Source organism: Polyodon spathula, chromosome 23, assembly GCF_017654505.1.
Source record: "Polyodon spathula isolate WHYD16114869_AA chromosome 23, ASM1765450v1, whole genome shotgun sequence".
Lineage (NCBI taxonomy): Eukaryota > Metazoa > Chordata > Actinopteri > Acipenseriformes > Polyodontidae > Polyodon > Polyodon spathula.
In genome coordinates, this window is record NC_054556.1 from 27363856 (window position 1) to 27381355 (window position 17500).

The window sequence follows — 17500 nt, forward strand, 5'->3', positions numbered from 1 at the left end:
CGGGGCGAAGGTCAGCTTGCTGCTCTGAAGAGACGTGTTGAATGAGTCACAGATTTCAAATGTTTAAAGAGCATTGCTTCATATTACTGAGCTGATAAAATAATAATAATAATAATAATAATAATAATAATGCAACACAAATCGGCGACACGGGAGAGATTGAGTCAGACACGTTTTATCTCCCACTGGACCAAATACAGACGCATTAGAGACACGCATGCTATCAAGCAGCTGGTGAAAGCTGATGAAGAAAAATTACACATGTTTACTTGGGGAGAGCTTGCAGGAATCTGTGCAGTCTAGTGCAGCCTGAACTCAAAGTGTGGAGGAGATGCCTTGTAATACAGCAGCAGTACTGTTACACATACACGCCTTTATAAATATGTGCACGATTTTGCTGCTTCCATCCTTTCTCAGTCCAGCTAACATCTCTACTCCACTAGGACTTACATACTGCACAGTCAACCAGCACAGAGCGAGCGGCATGCTTTTCTCATGGCGTTTCCCACACATGCAGCCCAGCAGAGTGGCTTCAGATCTAGAGAGAGCTTAGAGAGGGGCGAGTAGGAGAGCGCCGCAGTGCTAACGGAACATAAGAACATAAGAACATAAGAAAGTTTACAAACGAGAGGAGGCCATTCGGCCCATCTTGCTCGTTTGGTTGTTAGTAGCTTATTGATCCCAAAATCTCATCAAGCAGCTTCTTGAAGGAAGGGTGTCAGCTTCAACAACATTACTGGGGAGTTGATTCCAGACCCTCACAATTCTCTGTGTAAAAATTTTCTGTTCTGAATGCCCCTTTGTCTAAACTCCATTTGTGACCCCTGGTCCTTGTTTCTTTTTTCAGGCTGAAAAAGTCCCTTGGGTCGACACTGTCAATACCTTTTAGAATTTTGAATGCTTGAATTAGGTCGCCATGTAGTCTTCTTTGTTCAAGACTGAACAGATTCAATTCTTTTAGCCTGTTTGCATATGACATGCCTTTTAAGCCTGGAATAATTCTGGTCGCTCTTCTTTGCACTCTTTCTAGAGCAGCAATATCTTTTTTATAGCGAGGTGACCAGAACTGCACACAATATTCAAGATGAGGTCTTACTAGTGTATTGTACAGTTTTAACATTACTTCCTTTCATTTAAATTCAACACTTTTCACAATAAGAACATAAGAAAGTTTACAAACGAGAGGAGGCCATTCGGCCCATCTTGCTCGTTTGGTTGTTAGTAGCTTATTGATCCTAGAATCTCATCAAGCAGCTTCTTGAAGGATCCCAGGGTGTCAGCTTCAACAACATTAAGCAGCATTTGACAAAAGCGTGAGACTATTATTGTGTTGTGTGCATCAGGAGCAGTGGATCCTGTCTCCTGAGAGGCGATAAGATTGCTTCTAAAATAACACTCAGCTCAGAGCTTTATCAAGAGACAACAAACCTGCCCGCTGCCCTGCATGAACGAATCTATCTATCCATCTATCTATCTATTATTATTATTAGGACTCTGCAGATTTAGGAGTAGGGAATTTGATTTGAAACTTAACAACGTGCTTTGCTTTGCCCAGGTATTCACAGCAGGTAATAACCCGCAGAGCACACCACTCCGTGTTTGTAACTGCAAGCAAAGGGCTTTTCATTCAAGACTCCCAATATAACCACGACCACACAGCAACCAGTAGCACGCAATCCCCGCCCCCAACGAGTCACTGGCCGGCTCAACCAACCAGAACAGAGCTGCTCTGACGTTCGATTGTAGTCCTGTCCATCGACGTAAAGACGTGCGCATTTCCAGCAACAGGTGTTGCGTGAGACTGCTGCCTCGATACACTGTCTGTGTGCATGGAAGCTGCTGCAGCCTTGCTTATTGGATACACCGTGACAACAGTTAAAACAGTCTTCCATCGCAGAGTACCTGTGTCTCAGCCGCTACACCTTAACACGCTCGACTTTATTTAGCTTCCCCGTGTGTAACTCCTGCTTTCAGTCCTTGTGTTTTATACCAAAATCGATCAAAACCAGCAGCATATTTATAGGGCTGTATTTGAGATGTGTATCCTGTAAAGATTCTGCACAATAAAATAGCTAATACAAAATAATAATAATAATAATAATAATAATAATAATAATAATAATAATAATACATAAAAAATGGAATTTGAATATTTGCATGTTGAGATATTGGGTGATTAATGCATGACAATCAAACATCTGATCTGAGGTGGAGTTGCCTTTGTCTCGGACCAATTACAGGTGGTTTAACAGACCCAGGCTGGACCACTTTACCTTGGGCAGGGTGGTCCAAAGTTGGTCTACAGCACCTCCAATGTCCACACCTTTTATAACACAAAGGGTATCCTGTGTTTCACTTCGTTCTCTTCAGTAACGTTCTCACTGCTCCTCTTAATATGGCTCAGCTGCACTTTTCATTTCACCCCCCCTCCCCTTTTCTTTCTTTTTGTTTCACTTTGGTTTGGAGGGAGGGGAGGACGCTGTGCTGGTAGCAAGCCGCTCTCCCCTGTGGCGTGGAGGTTGCACTGCATCTGGAATCCTGCTGAAGAGCAGGCGTGTGCTGTTTGGAAATGAGATCCCGTATCTCTCTCATCAAGAGATCAATGCCTAGAGCCGAGGAGCGCGAGTTTGAAACCATCCTTTCAAAGTTCTCCCAAGGTCTCTGGCAGAGCAGCGGTCGTGTTACCTGTGACGTAATGCTGAGAAAGACACATCCATTCCAGTAACTACAGGCTAAAGTTTCTGCTAATGCCATATGCTGTGGGGAATACACTGCATGCAGGGCTTTCTGCTTTGCTCTTGTGTAACCCGAGATGTGTCTAGTCTATGCAACAGCCGTTGAGCATTGTCTTTCTATTTCCCATGCAGTATGAATAATGCTGTGTTATATTTCCAGAATGGGGGGAGGACAGAGTCATGACCAACAAGGCCAGACAGAAGAAGGACTTTCCACAGGCCCCAGCAAAACCCCAGCAGAGGCATCTTCACGTGAAGAGAGAGATGGACCACTTGCAGGGGAGCTGCCCCAGTGCAAGCTGGGAACCAGGACCGTGGATGACATGTGCTTCATGATCACCTGCACCAACTGGTATTAGAAGCTGCTGCACCCTGCAGGACTGGGGACGCTACTGCAGCAAGACTGGCCCAGCTGCCTCCTCCTCGCCCAGTCCGTTACGAATGACCTGCTGTTGGAAGCACTAGAGTACGCTTCTCCTAATGGGGATTTCATTTAGCATATTTACAATCACGCATTCGAAACCTGCTTTCTAAACTTATGATTCATGTAATGATGCGCAATTAAGATAAGTGGTCTGATTAATGTGGACGTGACAGGCTGCTCCCTCGCTTTTATTGGTTTCAAATTTTGCATTCGTTTTCTCCTTTTTGGAATCGACAGCCCCTTTCTTGGAAATTAGCCCCCTTCAAGGGTCAGTGCAGGCCCCTCAACTGCGTCGTTCTTCAAGCTCAAAATCCTTTGACAATATTGAGCGGAGAAGACACCAAAGCAGCAGAATAGCGTGATCCGAACGAGACAAACCAAAAACAGACGTGTTCAGCTCTAAAGCCAGTCCAGTTTCAGACAGCATTGTTTGGGATCATCCTGGCTTATTAACTGCAGGGTTAGAACAACGTCGGAGTAGAGTGAGATACAGGGGCTGAAAACACACACCAGACACAGCGGAGAAAGTTTTTCTTATGACGGCTCCCTTTATTTTTATTGACAAATTGATTTGAAATACAACACGGTGAGAGAATCCTAGATACACAGTGTAGAGTTAAACAAAAAAAACACAAGGAACCAAAAGCTAACCCAATACCTTGCCCTGTTCAGTATGATTGACAATCGCAACCACATTGCTTGAAAAAGGAAGAAAAGTGCTTTGTTTTGTGTGTACTTCAAATTGTTGTTAACACTTTTAATGGAAGGAAGTAAAAACCACACGAAAACAGCGAAAGGCCGCTCACAAGCCCCAGCTATAAACAGTGGGTGTCTATCTTTTCTTACCTCCCTGATGTTGACTAGCAGTGGTGAATTCAATAAACAGTACATGTACAAACTGTCAGACCCAGAGACTTGTATCCATTATTGGACATTGGACGCTGTGGGCTGAATTCTCAAAGCTGTTTACTCCAGTCCGTACACAATTAGCATCATTTATTCACAAAGGAGAGAAACACGCCCAATAAGGGTGCCAACCCAGGAAAAAACAAACAAGACTTTCCATCCAGGGTGAATGAAGTTGTTTCTTATTCCTTTAAATTGGTGTTTTTCTTCACCCCATTGAGAAACTAATGATGCTGCCTCATAAAAACAAACCCCTTACATCACCAGGTGGTTAAGAAAACCCTTTCCAAGCGAGAGAGTCTCTCTGAGTGAGATTACATCGTTAGAGGGAGCTGTTATCAATGATACTTCTGCTGGATTTGTTCATCTGTTATGTGCAAGTTGGCCTCAGTATTTTCAGCTTTGTTACAGGAAAGTTGTTTAACAAATCCATGCATTAAAAATCTTGCGATTCGGGTTTCCATGAGAAATGTGGAGAGGAAAGCGTTGTTACACAAGATCTTTAAAGAGAAAACATGTTGTGCTTTACTTGGAAATCTGTAGGATGAAAACACCAGATTCAACACCCTTAAAACCGTGATAAATGACGCTTCAGACTTGTTCTTTAGTGCCCCAGGTATTAAGAAAGACATGTGATATATTCACCATAAAACACATGTTAACAATTATCCAGTTTAAAAAAAAAACACACACAAGAAAGAAACACAATGAGAACAAAAAGGCAACAGCAGGTTATTTTAAAGGTTGCTGTTTCTGTTGTCCGTAACTAGAAGCTAAAACCTGTGATCATACAGCAGACGAAGCAGACAGCAGCTTTCTTTACCTCTCAAATCTCACAGACAGTGGAGTCATTACGGTGGAATTAGGAAGGTTTTAAATGGTTTTAAGGTGGCGTCAAAGATATTTTAAGATGGGTTTATACTGTGTTAGACCTGTGGTCTTTAAGATGCTACACTAAAACTTGAACCCATGCTCATGGGGGCTTCTTTCCACTGTAACGTGACTAGCAAGATAAGAACAAGGGTGGTGTACTGTGATCTTCATTAAATGGACCACCTGGTCTAATTTACAAGATGTCTTAGTTAAGACCTTTGCAAAATGGTACAAGCCTCAATTACAGACTGTCTATATTTCTTTATGAATTGCACCCATAATGCAAAAAATAACCAAGGCGTGCATATGGACTATCTCCCATGTGTGGTATGGCCGTTCACAGAGCAAAAACACAAAGTACTTCCTTTGACCAATGGTGTATTAAGGTACTGCACTGGTGATGTGAAGTCTACAAGCCTGTATTTATATTGTTGTATGCAACTCCTTTTCTCTGGATCCTGTTACACTCTATCTTATTGTAAGGCTGTTAAAACAAAGGATAACCATTTGAAATGGTATTAAAATCATCTCTTTTTAAGACACAGCAGAAATAAAAAAAAACAGCTTCGGATTTGAATCCCCCCCAGTGTTAAAATCAGAATCTATCAGCTGCTCTTCTTTCAAAGGAAAAGCAAACATGTTCACAATAAAATATTTCAGTCCTCCTTCTCTAAGAAGAATGCCTTTTTTACAGGGCTGTTAATCTCTCCTTTTAAAGAAGCTGGGCACAGCTCAATGCAATATGCAGTGCGAGTCTTACTTCCATCACTGCTACTGGAGCCCTATTAATAAAATCAAAGGGTTGTAAGATTCCCTTAATGCTGCTGCAATATTGATTCCTTTTCACTGTAGCTGGCTTTGAGCTTGCTCTTACACATTGTTGTGACTTGTCAGCAGAGCTGAGCCCATCCTCCACCTCCTCCTGCTTCTGCACCTATCACAAAACAGAAGCAGAACAACGGCTCTGTGTGGAGTGAGGCGGCACAGACATGGCCAGACCAGCCACTTCAGAAAAGAGCTTACAAAACAACTGTAGCTGGAAATGAAGAAATCTCAGTATTGGAGCAGCAGAACTCACAAACACCAATACCATTGTCATTTTTCCTCTGCTACATTCCCTTTTGTCTTGGCTTTGAAAATACTCGCAATCACAAACAGGGGTAAAGCTCGACCCCCTCTTTGCATTTGCATTTCATTTCCTTCCACAGAGATGAAAGAAGCCTCTTGGTGAATTCCAAAAGCACGTGGAAACGTTTTGTGGCAAGGCTGTGCCTCTGACACATGGAAAACAAAAGGCAGTTCAAAATGATTTTCTGCTGCGTTACCCAGCTAGCTACTTCACATCCTTCCTATACACAGGAGCATCCTGTCGAGGCTCCATCTCGCCTGCAGGGATGTCCTCTTGGTTAGGCAGCATCAGCACACGCTGTTTGTGCTACAGCATGCTTTCAAACCAACCATTCATAGTGGGGTTAATAATTCAGCATGAACAAGCACATCTTAAAATGCCAGACAACAGATTCCAGCTGTTAAAAGGAAACACTCTCCATGTAACCAGCTTCAGGTAAACACTTGCTAGAATCACTCCCACGGTTCCCATTAAAATCATTTTCCTCAGGGGGAAGTAGTCTGTACCAAGGCTATGATTGGAGGAGGGCAGGAAACTTCTCAGAGAAGCAATCAGCACTGAATGGCAACAAGTCACGGAGCACCTGCAATGTCAACCCTGTCTTTGAGACATTTCCCGCTTGTAATAGGGTTAACTGGCTATCCAACACAGCTACGATTCCAGAAGCACAGCTGTAGTGCTATTATGAAAGAGCAGTGCTGCTCTGCACTCCACACTGGAGTTCTGGTGCTACTAATGGCACTGATGGCAACAGGTCTGTTTTCTGACAGCTGTGCAATAAACACGTCAATCAAAGGATGCTACTGATCTACATTAATACTGCATTCGGGTGCACCTAAATGTTTTAATAATGACATGAATGCAACCAGAGGGAGAGGCCCAATACACAATAGGGTTGGAAAACCAATGACTTCTGAACTGATCAGTTTCGCACCAACGTTAACAAAACCCATATCCCTTGTCTTAACAGCGACGAGTTTAAAAACACTGCAAACAGAGTGTGTCCGGAGAGTTAAATCGAGGTCTACGCTAAATGAGACACAATTATACCAACGCATGTCTTAATGGAAACTAAATGATCTGTACCGGCTTCTGTGCTTTACTAACAAACTTCCCCTCCCAGGTCACATGATACAATCCCAGCTTTCCCTATCTCCACTTCCCCTCCCAGGTCACACGATACAATCCCAGCTTTCCCTATCTCCACCTCCCCTCCCGGGTCACATGATACAGTCCCAGCTTTCCCTATCTCCACCTCCCCTCCCAGGTCACATGATACAATCCCAGCTTTCCCTATCTCCACCTCCCCTCCTGGGTCACATGATACAATCCCAGCTTTCCCTATCTCCACCTCCCCTCCCAGGTCACATGATACAATCCCAGCTTTCCCTATCTCCACCTCCCCTCCCGGGTCACATGATACGGCCCCAGCTTTCCCTATCTCCACCTCCCCTCCCAGGTCACATGATACAATACCAGCTTTCCCTATCTCCATCTCCCCTCCTGGGTCACATGATACAATCCCAGCTTTCCCTATCTCCACCTCCCCTCCCAGGTCACATGATACAATCCCAGCTTTCCCTATCTCCACCTCCCCTCCCGGGTCACATGATACAATCCCAGCTTTCCCTATCTCCACCTCCCCTCCCAGGTCACATGATACAATCTCAGCTTTCCCTATCTCCACCTCCCCTCCCAGGTCACATGATACAATCCCAGCTTTCTCTATCTCCACCTCCCCTCCCGGGTCACATGATACAATCTCAGCTTTCCCTATCTCCACTGAGGGGTCTGCAGGTTCTCTCAGGAAATGCTTGAACGCATGCAGCTCTGTTTAAAGGACCAGGTTCAGCTCAAGCTCTCCTTCAATAGCTTTGGGTTTAATGAAAATCGTTCAATTACTGCGGCCTGTGCTGGAGGTTACTGATAACAGTCTTTACAGGAGCTCTGGACTGCTCTCTATACCTTTTGCATTACCAAGGCCTTGTAAGCTATAAACCTCTGAGTCTTTATGTCATTGTTTAAATCAGCCTTGTTCTTTTTTTATCCTCAACCTCAAGTCTCAGTCAGGGAACGCTAGCAAGCCGTTATCAGCTCCAGCAACACTCCGCAGTGATTTCAGCGTTCAGCGATCTTCCTCTCTGATACCTCAAAAAGACAATGAGCAGTTCATCTAAATCACTGAACTAAATCACTTTCCTGCTGTGCTGTAGAACTGATGTTTTTTTCCTGATACAAAGTAATGGAAACATTTATAGACAAAAGTTATTTAAAAAAAAAAAAAAAAGGGGGGGGGGGGGGTTTAAGACTGCTTTAATATAGTAGTTCTTATGGCCCCACTCATTTCTGTTAATAAATACTTAATGGTATTTATCCCTATAGGAATTCAGAATGGAGCACGTTGATCAGGGCTCCTAACAAAAGCCTTCGGCTACTGGCAAGTGATACTAACTGCTGTACCACCCACACTAATACAAAAAATCCTACCCCCCTACCTCCCACCCCCATTCAATTCAATAACCAGCTGTTTCTGACAAGGTCACTAGCTCTCGAAGCTAGCAAGCTACAGTTTATTCAAGCCTTATAAGAGTCCTGGTTACTGAACTTAAAAACAAAGTCATGGCTGAAACAGTCCATGAGCCATCACAGTTCATAGAAAACTGCATTTCCCTTTTATGATCCATTTACAAACTGTATGGGAAGCTTCAATGCCCCCTGGCAAATCCCTTGGGTTCCTCTTCCCTTTCTACCTACTGTTTCTGTTTTTTTTAACTGTTTCATTTTTTTTTTAAAAAAACATTGTTTATAATCCATTTCCAAGTTGACGTCTGAGAGACAGAAATGAGAGAGGTCCGCAGAGAAATGATTGTAGCGAGTCTTGCGAACACTCAGAGGAGCGCTCCTCACTTCTTCCTTTCAGAAGGTCCAACAGAAGGTGTCGGAAAAGTGGACAGCGTGAGCCGACGCAGAATGGCGCGCCCCAGAAAAGAGTGAAGCAGCAGGGCTGGGAGGCTGCTGAGCTTGCCCAAGTCAGCCCCGCCCCTGCTTTGTGTTTCTGCTCATGCTCAGTATCAGAAGCACAGTGAATTCCCCGTGATTCATCGGTCCAGGGTATCTCATTAGGTCCTCCCCTCCCTCTCCCCCCCTCCCCTCCTCTGTTGGTAAGGTGGTAGGGGCATTTTCAAAGGATGGCGTCCAGTTCAGCTTCAGTCCTCGTCTACAAAAGAAAATGGGTGCACCCCTGGTGAGTCTGTCATACCCACTCCTGCACGGGCCTCTTGTAGTAAGTTACGTGCTGCTGCTGCACGCCTTTGTTCTTGAACTGGAAGATGGTGTAGACCAGGACCAGGATGCAGAGAGACAGGATGCAGGGGATCACCACAGCGATGGCGTTGACCGTGCTGGGAACGTCGTTGATGGTCACCATGATGTCCACGTCGTCGTGCGGGAGGTGGCGGTCCTTGTTCTTCTCCACCATTGACTGGTCGCAGCCCATCCAGTCCTTGAGTATGGAGCGTGGGTATCCCGACTCTACGTTCAGCTTCTGATTGTCGAACTTCCAGTATTCTTTCCCTTTGTAGAAGAAGGTGTAAACTGGAAGAAGGACGAGAGGGGCATGTTTTAGTTGGCCTGATATCTTACAGTAACCTTTTTAAACCTCTCAACTGGTTTGCATTTGGTTACTCGCAGCCAGTTGCATTTGTATCTTATTACCCAGAAAACATAACATCTCTAACCCTAACCCAACCCTAACCCAATCCAACCCTAACTCAACCCTAACCCCAACCCTAACCCGACCCTAACCCAATCCAACCCTAACTCAACCCTAACCCCAACCCTAATCCCAACCCTAACCCCCAACCCTAACCCTAACCCTAACCCCAACCCCAACCCCAACCCAACCCCCAACTTGTCTGTGCAGTTGATTTTAAAAGCCAACACGCCTGTCTCTTTTTATATATAATAATAATAATAATAATAATAATAATAATAATAATAATAATAATAATAATAATAATAATATTAATTATTATTATTATTATTATTATAATTATTATTATTATTTATATAAACACCAGAAGGTTATCTATGGCATCTACCTATTGCATGTCTCAGAATAATAACAACAGCAGACAGTAATGACGAGCACACAGGCAATCTCTGTTGACTGGGGTTTATTCGTACAAGTTCAAATCAGGAAGCTAGCAGGGTTAAGCTGGTAAGCTCCTCTGTGGCATCCAGTGCGGTAGGCTGTGACACTAATGGTGGGAATGCTAATAGTTCTACCAGACAGACAGCAGCACTGCTTGTTTGACAGCTTTCTGCAGCACCAGCTAAAAATGACTCCAGTCCCATGACTAAGTGAGGATAGAGACCGGCCATCTGCACGTCTAATAGTCAGATTCTTCAAACTGAAGAGAGCTAGTCACTATGATGAAGGAGACGCATTTCCTTGACATTAGAAAATGATGGTGCGATACTCACAGCCCTCCTTGCTGACGAATGCTCCCTGGGGTGCCTCCGGTATGCCTTTCCACACAGTGATTGGTTTGGGGTAGCCAGGGTCGGCAGCCCTCTTCTCCTCATTGTATCTCCAGTACCTGTCCCCCTTGAAGAAGTAGGTCTTGCCCACAGGCTCCCAGCGCAGGGCCGTGTCGATTCCCTCGCGCGGCAAACAGCTGCCCAGCTCCACCAGGCTGTGGGGGTACCCCGGCTCCACGGTCACTTCCTTGAACACCCAGTATTTGTCACCTGCGAGGACAGGAAATTGATTTCACAAAACAAAAGCCACCTGGAAACCTAAAGAAACACCGAATGGACCCAGAGGGCCTTGCTTTCAGGATCCATGTTGAAGTCACTGCTTTTCTAAATGGCTGGCAGCCGGTGCTTGGTTTGTAGGATCTTTCATTACCAAGATGATTCACGAGGGACGGGCTCAGAAGGAATGACTCTCCGGGTCATTCTGGAGAACTGAGTCGCCGAAGGAAGTTGAGGAACGGACATGTACTGTATCCCTCCTCCTTGGACCATTGCAACATCCTGCAGACCCTTGTCTGTTGTTATGTAGCACTGAAGGTAACACTGTACGGAAACGGTAAGTTTAGCAGGCAAACATTTCGATTAAAGCCTTTGTCAGTATCAGGAACATCAAAATGAGTCATCCTGGCTAAAACCTAGCAGCTCCCTTTCAGCCTCGCAGCAGCTTGTGCAAAACGGGCTTCTAGAAACACAGCAAAACCTCTGCCATCGGATTGCAACTGTGATATTATTTTATGACTTTCTCACTCAAGACAATTCCTAACAAATATACAGTATAGATTACAACCCCTTTACCTTTAAATACAAAACACCCAGTCCTGATCTGCACTGTAAATAGTAATTCCACATTTTTCACAACAGCAGGGAGGAGACGAGCAGACAGGTTAGCAAGGGCAACAGAGGGGTTCGGATAATCTTTACTGCAGTGCTGATACTGCGGGAACACTCTTCTATGGGGAGATACATTGCCATGTGTGAGTAGAACCCTGCCAGTCATCACTGTGAACCTGCAGTAACTGGGGTGCACATTTTCAATGAGCTTAATAAGAGGCAGCCTTGAGCTTCGAGAGGAAGGACTGGGGAGCGTAGGGGGAGAGCGTCGGGTTTTAGATTAGAAATCACTTTTATTTCCCTCCAGCGCTAAAACCGAGGCTTCATTTCTCTAAGGGCTGACATGAAAACAGCAGTGACTCATCCTTTTCCGCAGAGCGGCCCCATGCAGCTTGCAGTAAATTCATGAACACAGAGCCAGCTCCGAGTGCCACAGGGAAGATGAGACAGGCTCACACTGAAGCACACGGCACTGCAGAGAGTCTGATGCGACTGCCGCTCCGCCTTGAAAGGGAAAGCGGAGCTGGGATTTCTCTGTGCGTGCTGGACCGCTAAGAAAGAAGAGAGCACTGCAGCTTGCGGGCTCAAGAACTCACCCTCCACATTCATTTACTTCACCGTTCATTTTAATGATCCAATGTCACCCTTTTACAGAGGCCCTGTTTGCATGCATGGTCAAGTCAGAGTAAAGCTACCTATCTGAGGACTCAGAATCCTCTATGCATTCTGCAGGTGAGCTCTGCACACTGCTAAAGGATTCCTTGCCCATGTAAAGGTATTTAGGTAGTGGACCCTACTCACTAAGCTTTATCTCACAATTTATCATGAAGATATGAAACCAATGCAGCAAACCCTCCAGCCCAGAGCTTTCTACAGGAATTTCATCAACGAAAACACAATAAACATACCTTTGAAGAACACAAACTTTCCATCGGACCTCTCGTAGGCAGCGTCGATCCTGGCAGGAAGCCCTTTCCAGAACTGCTCGATCTGCATGGGATAGCCTTCCTGCAGCCTGTTGTTACGCAGCCTCCAGAACCAGCGATCCTGCAACACAGAGCACGGAAAAACATGAATATGAACACACACTGAAACAGGACCGGTGCCCTAACCCTAACCCTAACCCTAACCCTAACCCTAACCCTTTCCAGAACTGCTCGATCTGCATGGGATATATATGAACACACAGAACAAGAAGACACATTGAAACAGGACCGGTGTCTTATATGAACACACAGAACAAGAAGACACATTGAAACAGGACCGGTGTCTTATATGAACACACAGAACAAGAAGACACATTGAAACAGGACCGGTGTCTTATATGAACACACAGAACAAGAAGACACATTGAAACAGGACCGGTGTCTTATATGAACACACAGAACAAGAAGACACATTGAAACAGGACCGGTGTCTTATATGAACACACAGAACAAGAAGACACATTGAAACAGGACCGGTGTCTTATATGAACACACAAACACAACTACAGCAACACCAGCCTGGAAGGGGAGCCACAACACGGAGCTTCCAATTTCAAATTAATTCAAACTGTGAATGTTACGAGGGGCTAATAGGATCTGTCGTTGCCTTCCGATACTGCTTACAGTTATCCCATAGACTTTATAATACATTTACGGATGTACTCCTGTGAGGGACTGCTGGGAGAAGTGGTGTCCTCTCACCTTAAATACGAACATCTCCCCCCTGAACAGGGCCACAGTGTTGAAGTTCCCATCACAGATGTTAGGCTTGGCCCCTGGAGAGTGGGGCCTGTCCCCCGAGGGAGGACGCGGAGGCCTGGACTGCCGGTCATGTTTCCTTTCCGAGTTGGTGTGGGATCGACGGGCCGGTAGAGTAGGCAAGGGCCTGGTGGGCTCCAGCATCTCAGCAGGAGGGCCTGAAAAACAAAAACATAAAAATAGCAACAAAGGCCCTTCTGTAGAAATTGCTGTAAGTGAGATATAAAACGGCACCCATGACTCCCCAAACGATCCCTTCACTGCGTTTAACTAACAGAGGCAGAGATTGAGGCAGCGGAAAGTTGAGACCCATAGACCTCCTGAGACTTTTGCTCTAGCAGAACCTGGCTGATGAAAGAGTGCAGTGAGGATTGCTGTGTGGCAGTGTGGTCTCCCAATGATGATCAAGTCAAATAGCCTGCTGGGGAGTGTCTGCATCTTGCAATGATCCTCCCTGGGTTTGAAAACAATCACTCTTAAAAACAAACCTAGGCTTGCAGCCAAACCTCACATTTCTGTCTTGACGTTGGAGAACGCAGATCAGAAAACCACTGGGTGGTGGAGGAGGGTAACGTTGAGCAGAAACATTTTAATATTCAAACCACAGTCAGGGGATTGTGGGATAAACCTGAGGAAAAACACACTCTTTTCCAAACAGCGGGGAAGACGAAAGAACAGAAAAACAATCAAATTAAATAAAACTCTCATGAGAATGTGCAACTCGTAAAGGCTGTGTTTGATTGGGTTATGTTATTAAATTACCCTCAACTAAATCCCACTAGCACTACATCATCTGTAACAAAGCTGGCTTACTGAATGGCATTAAATCCAAAGAAATCTTCCTGGATTTACCCACATTTCTTTTGCCATTCCTGGTGTGTCTCGAGGTTTGATTGACTGGCTCCATTTATTAGGGGAACAGAAATGTTTTTATTGAATGAGACGGGTTTTGCCTGCATACTGTATATATCATCTCTCCAAGGTAAGATGAGGATTCCCCAAGGCTTGGTAATTAACGCTTTCAGTCACCACTCACAAGACACACATTTACAAACCATAGATCTTCTGGATGCCCTGCAGATCGTCCTGGGGGAGCTTGAAGTTCTGCGTCTCCATGTACTGGTAGAAGGGAGCCATGATGGCGCTGGGATCGTTGGAGTGCTCTAAGCCCAGGGCATGGCCCAGCTCGTGGACTGCCACTAAAAACAAGTCATTTCCTAAAAGAACAGGCAGAGGGACACAAGCAAACACAATGGCATTTTCATTTTCATTTCCTCTCAGTCATTATTAAAAAAACAAGCTGCTTGAAGAAAGAAAGCAAGATTTCACAGGACTGCAGAACGAATCGGATCCACGCCAGAGAGACTGGCAAACACACTGAGAGAAGCTTGTGCTCTTTGCTTAAAACTGAACGTTTTTTTTCTTTTCTTGAAGTAAATCGGTGTTTTGTATAAACTAAAATACAAAATATTTGCCACTGCGTTTTACTGCCAGCATGGCTGACCTTTGTTATTTATCTTTCCATAATATAATAACAAGGAATTAGAACACATAATGAAAATAAAAAGGAAGGCTTGAACTCTGGGAATTAATACACAGCAAATATCCAGCAAAACGTTCCCAGCATTTGACCTGTGCCTGATTTCCAGTCATGTCATTTAAGAGAAAAGCCTATGGATTGTTATGCGTGGCACCAGGCTGTGTTTGACTGGATTACATGTTTAAATTCCTTCCCCATCTAACTCCTACAGGGCTTTGCTAAAAGGGACGCCATCACCTTTCTCACAGCTGGCCTATTCATGCTAGATTGAAAGGAATTTACCACGGTTACCGTCGTGATTTGCGTTCCCCAGAGTCCACGGCTCGTCTGAGTCGAAGTGCGTGTCGCCTCCGATCCCCGGACCCGGGAAATAGGCATGGGCCAGAAACCCCCCCTCCCCGTCAAACGGAGAGCTGTCTCCATGGAAACCCGAAGCGAAGAAGATCATGATGTCTGCCTCCTTCCTCTCGCTCTTAATCTCGTGATACGGGACCTCCTCAAACGTCAGCGGGGTCACCCTCTGCCACACATCGAAAGCTTGCCGGATAGCTTTCCGTGTCTCCAGCTCTCCCACCTTGGGGGTGTAGTTATGTATGCTGAAACAGTCAAAAGAAAAACAAAATACGTTTCTTGACTTAAAATGAATTCAGGTCAACACAATTTCCAAGCTAGATCTGTATTCCTGGACTGTATGGTTTTCAGCCTCCTGCGGAAGTCAGGCTGAGCCTGTCCTCTTCTGTGCTGTGCTTAATGACTGATGTATTCCCTCCTGCAGGGAAACTTTGCTTTGTTACCACCAAGACAATTCAGCGCTGAAAAAGGTACTTGAAAGCAAGACTATACAGACATGCAAGATGATCAGCTGAAATAAAATGAGATCAAAAGCATTTCCTGGGATGTGGACATGCGTGCACATTGTGAACCAGTCAGGATGTGGAGGCAGTACTCATGCAAGGCGTGATTTATGCACTGAGCGATGCGACTGTGACATTAGCCTACACCAGGAAAATATTGGAATATACCAGTATGCAATAATTCTAACTAAATGCCATTAATCGTAGAGTGGCACAGGACAAAGGTCAAGTTAAGTCGGTGTAAATAGAGAACAAGAAAAGATCAATGTTTGTTCTCAGTGCTTTTCATGGGACAATTCCAAGAGAAATATCAAATGGATCTCTTGGTGACTCTAGGCGCACATAAATGCAACACCACATCTGCCAAGAACAATCAGAAAAGTCTGCCTGCTGGCTGAAGCCGGACGCTTGTGCAAAATGACGTCAAAGTCTCAAGTCCAGGCGTCCAGACTGAGCTTTGATAATGATGGGACCTGACAGCATGCAAAGATTAGATGGGGTTCAGCTACCTCCAACACAATTCCAAATATAGCACTCGACCAAAAAGCTGTAAAGCACAGGAACACCTTTGTGAGGCCCGCCTGGGAGCAGATCAAAATGCTACTGAACTCAGCCTTGCTTAGAGATGAGGGCAACCCAGGTGCCGGAGAGATGCACCCTCTCCTCGTGGAAGAAACTGGCACCCGGTGGAGTGGAGTGCAAATCTCTAAAATACATCCTGGAGAACAGCCAAGGCAAGTCAGCTTTGGAGAATCAATACGCTTTACTGCTGACCTGAGACAGAGCTGCAAACACCAGAACAGGCGAGCGCTGGGTTTTAGCTCAGAATTTGTGTTGGAGTTTTAGAAAGTTTTAGAATGAGCTACCCTGAAGGACACAATTCACCGGGTAAGTTAGCAAAAGAGTCTACCCTGGTGTAATGTGATTTTATACATCATTAGTCCGATCATCTATTTCAAGCGTCATATAGCAGGACCATAGCACAGGCAAGGCCAAATCAATCAATCAAAAGCCAACCCCAAAGAGCCCACTCTAGCGCTTCAAACCACAGAGCGACTCCCACCTAATTTACAGCAATAGCCGAGTCCCCAGGAGAAGCTCCTACCTGTAGGTGATGTGTTTCTGTCTCCACTTCTGTCCTGTCAGCGCATAGCGTTTATTTCTCCTTCTCCGGCTGATCCCAGGGTGGTCCGGCACTCCGCACCGAGGCTTTCTCATCCACCTGGAAAAATGAGAAGATCCAGCTTTCTGGTGCAGTGTGCGGGAAAGAAAGGAAGAGAACTGGGCTACGACATCCAGGAGCAGGACTTGTGTCTGTCACCCCCGGGCTGTATCAACGGGATTCATTAATGAGCCAGGTGACTAATGACCCTGCTACCATATCAGACTGGTAAACATGCCCACATATTAATTACCCCGCTTTTCTCTTCTGGATATTCATTTCCTCCACTTGCATTTCATGCTTTCTAGTCCTATCCCTGGGTAATTTGGGTAAAATACTCTTTAACAAACTTCAGTCCGCTGAACCCCCAATAACAGACTCCTGCTCGCCCCACGAACCGAAGAAGGGAAGGAGAGGACCAATAAAGATCTCTTACTCTATCGTTGTCTGATCCAGCACACCTGTCACAGGTATCCCATAGAAACGCTGCATGGCAGCGACGGCAGACTGCATGGCCTTCTCGGACCGCAGGTCAGATGTCCGGATGTCGTGCGGGAGAAGATAGCCGTAGTTCTTCAGCCATGTCTGGAAGGAAACACAGCGCAGAGGTCAGGAAGGATGTTTCTAAAGGGCCAAGTGAAGGGTGGGGAAGGGGCTGCATGGCACCGAGGGCTCAGTCCTTGTGATTCCTGATGTTTCTAAAGTGCCAAGTGAAGGGTGGGGAGGGGGCTGCACTACAAAATAAAAGCATGAAAAATAAAA

At 45.3% G+C, this 17500-nt stretch overlaps 1 protein-coding gene across 2 annotated transcripts in view; it reads right to left on the bottom strand.

Annotated features, from left to right (window-relative positions):
* Nucleotides 1-5778: 5778 nt before the first annotated feature.
* The window catches only part of LOC121297663 (matrix metalloproteinase-24-like), a 29658-nt gene continuing 17936 nt past the window's right edge, over nt 5779-17500 (bottom strand). The window contains exons 2-9 of one of the 2 annotated variants that reach the window (XM_041224092.1): nt 17175-17323; nt 16682-16798; nt 15005-15318; nt 14238-14399; nt 13126-13340; nt 12346-12484; nt 10553-10819; nt 5779-9661 (exon numbers count right to left, since the gene is read on the bottom strand). In XM_041224092.1, the coding sequence (XP_041080026.1) occupies nt 9321-9661; nt 10553-10819; nt 12346-12484; nt 13126-13340; nt 14238-14399; nt 15005-15318; nt 16682-16798; nt 17175-17323 (1704 nt within the window). In that variant the 3' untranslated portion in view covers nt 5779-9320. The remainder of the gene's footprint in view (nt 9662-10552; nt 10820-12345; nt 12485-13125; nt 13341-14237; nt 14400-15004; nt 15319-16681; nt 16799-17174; nt 17324-17500) is intronic. The other variant, XM_041224093.1, reaches the window with a different exon arrangement.